This window comes from Oncorhynchus masou, chromosome 9 (genome assembly GCF_036934945.1).
Source record: "Oncorhynchus masou masou isolate Uvic2021 chromosome 9, UVic_Omas_1.1, whole genome shotgun sequence".
Classification (NCBI taxonomy): domain Eukaryota; kingdom Metazoa; phylum Chordata; class Actinopteri; order Salmoniformes; family Salmonidae; genus Oncorhynchus; species Oncorhynchus masou.
The window spans coordinates 65,726,822-65,737,995 of NC_088220.1; the positions used below are offsets into that span (position 1 = coordinate 65,726,822).

General features: G+C 40.0%; 1 protein-coding gene across 1 annotated transcript; it reads left to right on the forward strand.

Annotated features, from left to right (window-relative positions):
* Nucleotides 1-3,325: 3,325 nt before the first annotated feature.
* Nucleotides 3,326-6,931, forward strand: LOC135546491 (vacuolar protein sorting-associated protein 26B-like). The gene is made up of 6 exons (XM_064974959.1): nt 3,326-4,106; nt 4,296-4,452; nt 4,755-4,919; nt 5,112-5,287; nt 5,379-5,521; nt 5,746-6,931. Exons 1-6 carry the CDS (start codon nt 3,884-3,886, stop codon nt 5,881-5,883), a joined length of 1,002 nt encoding a protein of 333 aa, XP_064831031.1. The 5' UTR covers nt 3,326-3,883; the 3' UTR covers nt 5,884-6,931.
* The last annotated feature ends 4,243 nt before the right edge of the window (nt 6,932-11,174 follow it).

Consider the following 11,174-nt stretch of genomic DNA (forward strand, 5'->3'; position numbering starts at 1 on the left):
CCTCCTCCATGTTTCACGGTGGGAACTACACATGCGGAGATCATTTATTTTTATTTTTTTACCTTTATTTAACAAATTCTTATTTTCAATGACGGCCTAGGAAAAGTGGGTTAACTGCCTGTTCAGGGGCAGAACGACAGATTTTGTACCTTGTCAGCTCGGGGGTTTGAACTCTCAACCTTCCGGTTGCTAGTCCAACGCTCTAACCACTAGGCTACACTGCCGCCCCAACCATCATCCGTTCACCTACTCTGTGTCTCACAAAGACATGGCGGTTGGAATCTAAAATCTGGACCCATCAGACCAAAGGACAGATTTCCACCGGTCTAATGTCCATTGTTCATGTTTCTTGGCCCAAGCAATCTCTTCTTATTATTGGTGTCCTTTAGTAGTGGTTTCTTTGCAGCAATTCGACCATGAAGGCCTGATTCAAGCAGTCTCATCTGAACAGTTGATGTTGAGACGTAATTAACTTATCCTCTGTAGCAGAGGCAACTCTGGGTCTTCCTTTCCTGTGGCGGTCCTCATGAGAGCCAGTTTCATCATAGCACTTGCACTTTTTGCGACTGCACTTGAAGAAACTTTCGAAGTTCTTCAAATGTTCCGTATTGACTGACCTTCATGTCTTAAAGTAATGATGGACTGTCGTTTCTCTCTCTTTGCTTATTTGAGCTGTTCTTGCCATAATATGGACATGATCTATTGCCAAATAGGGCTGTCTTCTGTATACCACCCCTACCATGTCACAACACAACTGATTGGCTCAAATACAGTAAGAAGGAAAGAAATTCCACAAATTAACTTTAAACAAGGCACACCTGTTAATTGAAATGTATTCTAGGTGACTACCTTATGAAGCTGGTTGAAGGCAAAGCTGCCATCAAGGCAAAGGTTGGCTACTTTGAAGAATCTCAAATATAAAATATATTTTGATTTGTTGAACACCAATTGGGTTACTACATGATTCCATATGTGTTATTTCTTATTTTTGATGTCTTCACTATTATTCTGCAACGTAGAAAATAGCAAAAATAAAAACCCTGTAATGAGTAAGTGTCCAAACTTTCGACTGGTAATGTATATATACATACATACATACAGTTGAATTCGGAAGTTTACATACACTTAGGTTGGAGTCATTAAAATTCATATTTCAACCACTCCACAAAATTCTTGTTAACAAACTATAGTTTTGGCAAGTCGGTTAGGACATTTCTTTGGCAAGTAATTTTTCCAACAATTGTTTACAGAGATTATTTCACTTATAATTCACTGTATCACAATTCCAATGGGTCAGAAGTTTTCATACACTAAGTTGACTGTGCCTTTGAACAGCTTGGAAAATTCCAGAAAATGTTGTCATGGCTTTAGAAGCTTCTGATAGGCTAATTGACATCATTTGAGTCAATTGGATGTGTTCCTGTGGATGTATTTCAAGGCCTACCTTCAAACTCAGTGCCTCTTTGCTTGACATCATGGGAAAATCAAAAGAAATCAGCCAAGACCTCAGAAAAAAATTGTAGACTTCCACTCGTCTTTCTCATCCTTGGGAGGATGAACCATCTGTACAAACAATAGTATGCAAGTATTAACACCATGGGACCACGCAGCCGTCATACCGCTAAGGAAGGAGACGTGTTCTGTCTCCTAGAGATGAATGTACTTTGGTGCGAAAAGTGCAAATCAATCCCAGAACAACAGCAAAGGACCTTGTGAAGATGCTGGAGGAAACAGGGTACAAAAGTATCTTTATCCACAGTAAAGCGAGTCCTATATCGACATAACATGAAAGGCCGCTCAGCAAGGAAGAAGCCACTGCTCCAAAACCGCCATTAAAAAAGCCAGACTAAGTTTTGCAACTGCACATGGGGACAAAGATCGTACTTTTTGTTGAAAAGTCCTCTGGTCTGATGAAACAAAAATAGAACTGTTTGGTCATAATGACCATCGTTATGTTTGGAGGAAAAAGGGGGAGGCTTGCAAGCCGAAGAGCACCATCCCAACCGTGAAGCACGGGTGGCAGCATCATGTTGTGTGGGTGCTTTTTTGCAGGAGGGACTGGTGCACTTCACAAAATAGATGGCATCATGAGGTAGGACAAGACATCAGTCAGGAAGTTAAAGCTTAGTTGCAAAATGGGTCTTCCAAATGGACATTGACCCCAAGCATACATCCAAAGTTGTGGCAAAATGGCTTAAGGACAACAAAGTCAAGGTATTGGAGTGGCCATCACAAAGCCCCAACCTCAATCATACAGATAATTTGTGGGCAGAACTGAAAAAGCATGTGTGAGCAAGGAGGCCTACAAACCTGACTCAGTTACACCAGGGAAGCTTGTGGAAGGCTATGTGATACGTTTGACCCAGGTTAAACAATTTAAAGGCAATGCTACCAAATACTAATTGATTGTATGTAAACTTCTGAGCCACTGGGAATGTGATGAAAGAAATAAAAGCTGAAATAAATCATTCGCTTTACTATTATTCTGACATTTCACATTCTTAAAATAAAGTGATGATCCTAACTGACCTAAGACAGGGAATTTTTACTAGGATTAAATGTCAGGAATTGTGAAAAACTGAGTTTAAATGTATTTGACTAAGATGAATGTACACTTTTGACTTCAACTGTACATACACACGTACAGATAATGAGTGGGGCATGTTTAAAAAGCTGATGAAATCTTTTACACGCAGAGCCAAGGGGCACAATGAAACTGTCTGTTGTGCTTAAACGCCAACTGACATTATTCTCTGTGTTCAGAATAACAAAGAAACATATTACAGTTATACAGTATAATTCCATCATAATGCTGCAAGTTAAGATGTATTATTATGATTATATCAAGTGATTAGAGTGCCGTGTCTGTTGAAGTGAACTTCTTTTCTTACTAATTACGTACTTTATGAATATTGGACATATTGTCCAGTTGTGACTCACAATTAACTGTGTTTTCTTTATGAACACAATATACAATATTCATGGATATACAGGCAATACAGCTTTTTTAGAAACAAATGTCTACACATACATGTTTTTCAGTAGCAATATATAAGTATGAAACAATGTTTCAAATTGAAATTGTTAAAAATAACTTTTTGAAACATGGTTATTTTTGTTAAACACTACTCAGGAACTGTTGTAAAATGTAAAATGTTCGTTGTAGTGCAAGTAATTGATACTGTTATGCTTACTTCATTTAGTCAATAAAGACACAAATAACATTAGTAACTGTATTTATTGTATTGTTGAGACTTTTTTATTTGCAAATGACTACAGAAGAGTTTAACTTTTATTTTGAAAAATAATGCAGTCAACCAGACAACCCCGGAAGTGCAACAGCATAGGAAATGATCGCTTGCAATATTATGCTTTTTCAGGAAATATACAATTTAACGTGAATAACGTTCTAAAGGAAATCAAGACCCACAACATTGTTAATCGGTGTCTGAATGACGACGGATACATCTTGAGTTCGAGGGAAACGCTACATTCTTCAGTGTTTGTGGATATCACCATGCGACATGTTTTGTGGTATTTAGGCTATTTCATCGAAAGGGATATGAAGACATGGTGCTGTGTGTAAATGAATTCAATTGAATTTGAGAAGAAATATAAAGGTAAAATAACGCTAACGTTTGCATATTTGTCCAGACCTCCCATCTGCATGTGCTGACTACAAGCAGAATTACTACGTTCTGTGATCATTGCTGGTAACAAACAAGTCGGTGTTGTTGCACTTTCCGTCATTTCGAATGAACGACAGAATTTACTTCAGTAAGAAATAGGTCACTGAAAGTGTCACCTAAATTGGTCTTAAAAGATCTGTTCAGATCCGATCAATCTTAACCTTGTTCATAAAACGGGCCAGAAAATAACAAGCATGAGTTTCTTCAGTTTTGGCCAAAGTGCAGAAATTGATGTAGTTCTGACTGATGCTGAGACGAGAAAGAAGGCTGAACATAAGACTGAAGATGGGAAGAAGGACAAATATTTCCTATTTTATGATGGGGAGACTGTGGCAGGAAAGGTCAATGTAACACTGAAGAACCCAGGGAAAAGACTGGAACATCAAGGCATCAAAATCGAATTTGTAGGCCAGATTGGTGAGTGTTCTTAGTTTAATGCAGTGATATCTATTCCAAATAAATCATAATAAATGCAATGTCGCTTTATGTTGGACTTTTTAGTTAACAACAGTTGTGTCGAATGCGCCAATAGGCCTAGATATATTCTTCTATGAGAGAGTGATTATTTTGTGATATCTGAAATGTGTACCTGTCCTTCCTTCACAGAGCTGTACTACGACAGAGGAAACCATCATGAGTTTGTCTCCCTGGTGAAAGATCTGGCAAGGCCTGGTGAGCTTACTCAGTCACAGACATTTGACTTTGAGTTCACCCATGTTGAGAAGCCCTATGAGTCCTACACAGGCCAGAATGTGAAGCTACGGTAAGGAAACATTCAGCCTGAACATTCTCTGCCAAAATAACTATTACTTTATGGCTCACTTTTTAACCCGAGATCCCCTTTGACCTGTCAGTCATGTGCCTAGCACTACATCCTCAGCAAGAGTAATGTTTGTGTGCTTCACATGCTCAATGTCTTGCATTACACACACACACATCGTGATTAGTGGTTATGATAATGCCCATCTTATTGTATAGCCTCAGGATGCAATGAGGATATGTTGTTGGATGACATCTGTTGAGATTACAGCAGGTTTGCTCAGTGTCTGTTGGTTGTACTTGCAGGTATTTTCTGCGCGCTACGGTGAGCAGGAGACTGAATGACATCAGTAAAGAGATGGATATTGTGGTACACACACTCAGCACCTACCCAGAGCTCAACTCATCAATAAAAATGGAAGTTGGGATCGAAGACTGTCTCCACATTGAGTTTGAGTACAACAAATCCAAGTAAGGCTGAAAGAGATTAATTTTTTCAGTACCCTCAGTCACCTCAATTTTTTTGTCAATTTACAAAATAACAAAATGCCACCTCTCCTCGTCACAGCAACATGCGGAAATCATTGTAGCTTAGAACCTTTCCTTTGACTGTTTGTCTTTGCGGCAGAGCAGTCCTGTGACAATCCTTCCTGTCTTTCACAGGTACCACCTGAAAGACGTCATTGTGGGTAAGATCTACTTCCTGCTGGTGCGGATTAAAATCAAGCACATGGAGATTGACATCATCAAAAGGGAGACAACTGGCACCGGTCCTAGTGTATACCATGAAAATGACACCATCGCCAAATATGAGATCATGGATGGAGCTCCTGTCAGAGGTAAAGGATATAGTGAAGATTGTATGCTTTTGAAAATGGCAATACTCAAACTACCCATCAGGTCTAACTGGGTGTTTTAATTATGTTTAAGGAGAGTCAATTCCAATCCGGTTGTTTCTGGCTGGCTATGAGATGACCCCTACCATGCGAGATATCAATAAGAAGTTCTCTGTGCGTTACTACCTTAATCTGGTGCTGATTGATGAGGAGGAGAGACGCTACTTCAAACAGCAGGTATAGAACAGTGGCTTCTGATGGGTAACTGTTAGCAGTGATCCCAGATTAAATTATGTGCCCTTATAGAGGGAATTTATCAGGTGTCAGGTTCAACATGGTGTATCCATTGTTCACTGTGATGCACATTATATACTGCATTCCTAACTAGCAGTAAATGTGTCCCTATGGAAATGCTTTAGTGATTAAGACAATGAGCTCATGACCACTTCCTTCTCAATCAGGAAATCACACTGTGGAGGAAAGGGGATGTGGTGAGGAAGAGCATGTCGAGCCAGGCCACCATCGGAGCCCAGCGGTTCGAGGGCTCAGTCAGTTCAGAGAGCGCCCTGGAGAAGGCGGCGAGGGAGGACAGCGCCTAAAGCTGCCTCCACTCATTCTCCTCACAGAAGACTGGCAGTGTTTGTGGAAAAGTAGTGGGGGCACCTGTCAGCTCACATGATCACTGATAAAGTAGTCCTCTGTTTATTAGGGCTCCTGAATAAAGGGATAAAGGAAGGATGAAGGGAAGTCTAGAGGTAAACACCTGAACAATGAAAAAGAAGCCTGCATGAGGCATTTACAGGGGTCTAAAATGCCGCTGCAGGTCAATTCCATCCACACACATATCCGGTGAAAGTTAAGCCGGCCACTTGTTTAGATCTCCCCGTGCGTGATACCCGAAAAATGTATTATTATACCCTGTCATCTTCAATTTATCAACTTTCTTTGTCACAAAATATATTTCTAGCTTTAGCTTTATATGAATGGATTCTAACTCCGTCTACAACACTGTATTGTCATAGGGAGTTAGTCATGAGTAACAGCGATGCATTTTGAAAACATTCCATACCCAGTCAAATGAATTCCTGAATTCCTTTAATGTGGTCTGTCATAATGAAATCTGAAATTGTGTCTTTACACAGATAGGTATCTGTTGCTTCTCCACATACACATTATCCTCTGTCCTTGTAATGATTGCAGTGAGATCAATGGAAGGTTTCTACTGCATTGGAAGTGTCATCCAATTTCTTTGAGTGAGAGGGCTAGATAAAGTATTACTAACCCATTCATTTTAAAGTCCTGCAAATAAGAGCTATATAACTCTCACCCTCTTATACCATCATGTACAGTGAATAGCATACAGACGGTCACAATATGACCATTACATTCACATGCTTTACCTAAGCATTCCAATACTGTTAGGCGGGGATTTTAAGTGCTTGTATTTGAGGTCTGATTTTAAGAAGTCTTCTGTATCGTCCATGTTCGACTTGAAATGTCGTGCCTGAGTGTATCTTGCAAATTAAATCATGTTGCCTCAATATGTTTAACACTATTTTAGCCTGAAATTTTCCTGTATTTTTTTGTGCTCTGCAAATGACTAATTATAGCCCCTTCCCCAAAACTGAAATAAATTGATGCCATATGCATTGTTATCCACAGACTCATTTTGGTATAGAAATACGTTGCTTGCACCTGATAAATATTTCAATGGACTGATGGAATGATTGATTACCTTGGAAATGAAAATGTTGCATGTTTAGACTGAAATGATCTCCTTTATAGACAGTGAAGGCAAACACATGAACTGTCTTAATATAAACATTTAATATTGGAAATGAACTCCAGGGTGTCTGACAAACAGAAACCTTGAGCCAATTTTCATTCAATACAAGCACAATGGTTAAATAGACAGTAAACATCATATTAGCAGCATCATCTTGTCCAAATCTTCAGTGGGTCTTTGTCCTCCAAACCTATTTTATTTATTTTTTAAATATATGATTTTACTTAGACAAAAGCTTTGTAAAATATGATAAGGTGGAGATTTGACAACCATATTACTCAGTGTCACTGATCTCCATGTACCACTGGTGAGGGGCTGGACAGATAGCCTGGCCCTGGTGAAGAGAGCCATGCCATTCAGGGGCCCGCCTTGTGCTGCAAGTGGGTCTTCTTCAACTCAGACAGAGGAATGAAGTACTTCAACATCCTCTCAAACTGGACATCAACCTGACAGTCACACATGAAACAAGCCAGCAGAGTACTAGTACAGTCTAAATTGGATTGTGTTTTTAAAAAAGCCTGTTACATGTCAGTGATGTATCTTGATCTCAAGCCATTTGGAACAGAAACAAATGTAAACATGAACTCATTCATACCATACTCCATCTGGGGTTGTCTGCCTTGCTGGAGGTGTCGTAATGGACATCTGTCTTGTCAAACTGACTGTGGTCCACATAGGACTCCTTTACAATCTGGAAAAGAGAAAGCAGGTGAGAGGCACCATACCTGAAACACAACCAACAGAAATAGGAACAGGTAGAGGCTCACCTTCATAACTCGCAGATATTCCAGGCTCCTTGCAGTTACTGTGCTAGAAGAATACTTGCTGCCTCGCTTTCATGTCTCGCATGAAGTTACAGGCCCGGTAGTTCTAAACAACATCCCAACAACCAGTTTGGTTGGGAAGAGTCTTCAAATCCTTGATCCCAAACTGGCATAGTAAATAAGCCTTAACAAGCCATAACAACCCATAGGGCAAGAGCCTATCTCCTGTTTCTGTATATCATTAGGCAGCTTGATGTAAAAGTATACCCCCTAGACAGGATGCTAATCTACTGCAGGGCCTTACCCCCAATCCATTTCCTTAGTGCTGAAAGCCTAGCAGATCCATCAGGTCCCATTTGAGTCTTTGGTATAACTTGACTGGGGATTGAACCCCCAACCTTCCAAACTAAGGGTGGACACATTAACCACAAAGTCAGACATGGAATAGCCATAGATGACACCATCCTATTATTATGGAGAACAGAATATCTGGACATTTATGCCATTTTCAAAGCATCTCTCTGGCTCTGTGACAGTACTGTGGGTGTGGGTATAATTGGAACGTTTCAACAGGAATCAGTGCCAAAAACTTTGTAATGTACAAGGTTGCCAAAAACAAAGCATACAAAGTAGATCAATTCACCTTGCTAACAAGCTGCTGAATAGACATCAACTCACCACGTAGCTTATTCTTAATGTTTGTCCATAGCCTACCAGAACGTTCCAATTATACCCATCTGTACTACGGTCATTCAGGTGATTGTTCTTCCTTTGAAGTCCTGTTTTCAAGTCTTCCCTGAGCCTTTCCTCTTCCCCCCGGACTGCCTGACCAATCTCCAATAGGGAATCCTCACTGCGGGCACAATTTTTTGTCTCTTTGTCGTTGCCTGGTTAACAGTACATAAAATACATTAACTTAATAGCCATTCGACAATCAAATCAGTGTGGTAGTAAAGTGATTGTGAAACAGTTTCAGGGACATTGAAAACCTTGCAATGTCATGTATTGCACATACATGTGAATGCTTTTACTTACTGGATTGTAGTGTTCTTGTGATTCCACAAGTTCTCATTTTATGTGGCATGTCTGAGAGATGACGAAATAGTGGTTGGCTTGGAAGAAATTGAACCTTTAAGTCCTATTCCAATGATGCCTAACCATTCTGTGTGTGTGACAGTAGGTGACATTTGATTTAAAGCAAATGAAGAACGTGTTTCATTAAATCAGTTAATTATGCAAAGGATTACATTGTTACTTACTGGTATGTTATAAACATGCGAATCGAAGTGGTCGCGTCATTAAATTCAGAACACTGCAAAAGGAAGGATGCTGAATAATGAATAACTCCCACGCTAGTGACGTATGTTCAAGGCACTTGATGTAGAAACAGTTTGCTTAAGTTTGATTTCTCTGTTTAGGCCTCCTTAATGTCTATGGTTTAAGCAAGCAATTTACCTTAGGGTATATTTCGGTGTTTAATGAAATTACGAGAAAAATGTGCCTTCTGAAAAAATATTGAAGAAAACTAACCAGGACCTGCACAAGAACTACACTTATCTTATGGAACTACAGCACCCGCGTGATATAACCAGTGACCAACATGGCGGCCGTTGAAACGTTCTCTAGTTGCCAGACTGAGTTTATGCATTGGCAGAAAATGTCGTTTAATATTGAACAGCACACAGAAATGAGGAATAGCTTCATGCAAATCATTGGTAGAGTAATGCCAGCAGTATACCACCCTGCATACAACTGCTGGCTTGCTTCAGATGCTAAGCAGGGTTGGTCCTGGTCAGTTCCTGGATGGGAGACCAGATGCTGCTGGAAGTGATGTTGAAGGGCTAGTAGGAGGCACTCTTTCCTCTGCTCAATTATTTTTTTATCCCACTGCCCTGTGTAAGGTGCTGTCTTTCGGATGGGACGTTAAACAGGTGTCATGACTCTCGGAGGTCATTAAGATCCCATGGCACTTATCGTAAGAGTATGAGTGTTATGGTATTCTGTGTTTTACATTATAGCCATTACCATATATATGATTAAATATTATCTGATGTCGGCTGTGTGAGGTATCTGCGTTTGTGCACTTGAGCTTCATCATGAGATTAAACAACTGCTTGCTACATCTGCTTTGTGTGTTTGTGTGTGTGTGACAATACTGAGCAACATGGTGTGACTGCTGCATGTTGCAAAACTGTTGATAGACGGGTACAGGGAGGAGAGGCTCATCACAAGGTTTGATTGAGATGGAAAAATACTGAACAACACAATAGCAGGAACTGAGCAACTGTTATAACTAGGGTGTGATACTAGAACAGTGAGAATCTATACATTGACAGAGGGTGAACTCCAAGAAGCGCCAAAGGTGCTGGGACTAGTCTGAGCAAGTCTAAAACCATGCTCAGCCTCTACTCTGATAGACATAGTTCCAACCCGTCTGTTGGCCTATCACAGTATAAGAACAGCTGTTTACGTACATCCTGTCAGTTCTTTGTTCTACCCTGCGTGGTGTCACAGTGAACCCATATATACGAAAATTGCATTTACCATTTATTGCCTGAATTTGATTAAAGATAATTGAAGAAATATTCTGCTTTTTATTTGTCCTGACATCGGATTCGAAAGACGCAACCCTATCAGTGTTAACCCTGGTGTCCTGGCTAAATTCCCAATCTGGCCCTCAAACCATCACAGTCACCTAATAATCCCCAGTTTACAATTGGCTCATTCACCCCCCTCCTCTCCCCTGTAACTATTCTCCAGGTTGTTGCTGCAAATGAGAACGTGTTCTCAGTAAACTTACCTGGTAAAATAACAGATAAATAAAATAAATAAAATGCGGACTTGCACTGCTAGTCACCTGAAGCGTTTACATGAGTTAGTTGGGATGAGCAGAATTTCTAGTAGGTAACTGACTGCATAAAGTGTCTTGTTTTTCATTGCTAAGTGTGCATTTTCCAGAAATGCATTGCTACTTATGTACTACTTAGTCATATTGACCTCTGTTGGTAAGGTTAAACTGTACTACCTAACTAGCTATGTAAAAACCTCTGGTGGTCAACTGACACTCAATCGTTATTTTGATGCATTGTAACAGTATGCATTTTAAGAATGCATGGTGGTGTACAGACAGACTTACTTGAGAATAGACACTTGATTCCTATTGGTCAGCCATGTCTCCTTTCCACCTCTCAAATCAAATTGTATTGGTCACATACACATTGTTATCAGATGTTAATGCGAGCGTAGCGAAATGCTTCTGTCCTGATCTACGTTGACTTGACAGATGTGATGTAAGGGCAAGTGTGATGTGTGTGTCATGTTCAATGGTTGTTTCAACTAT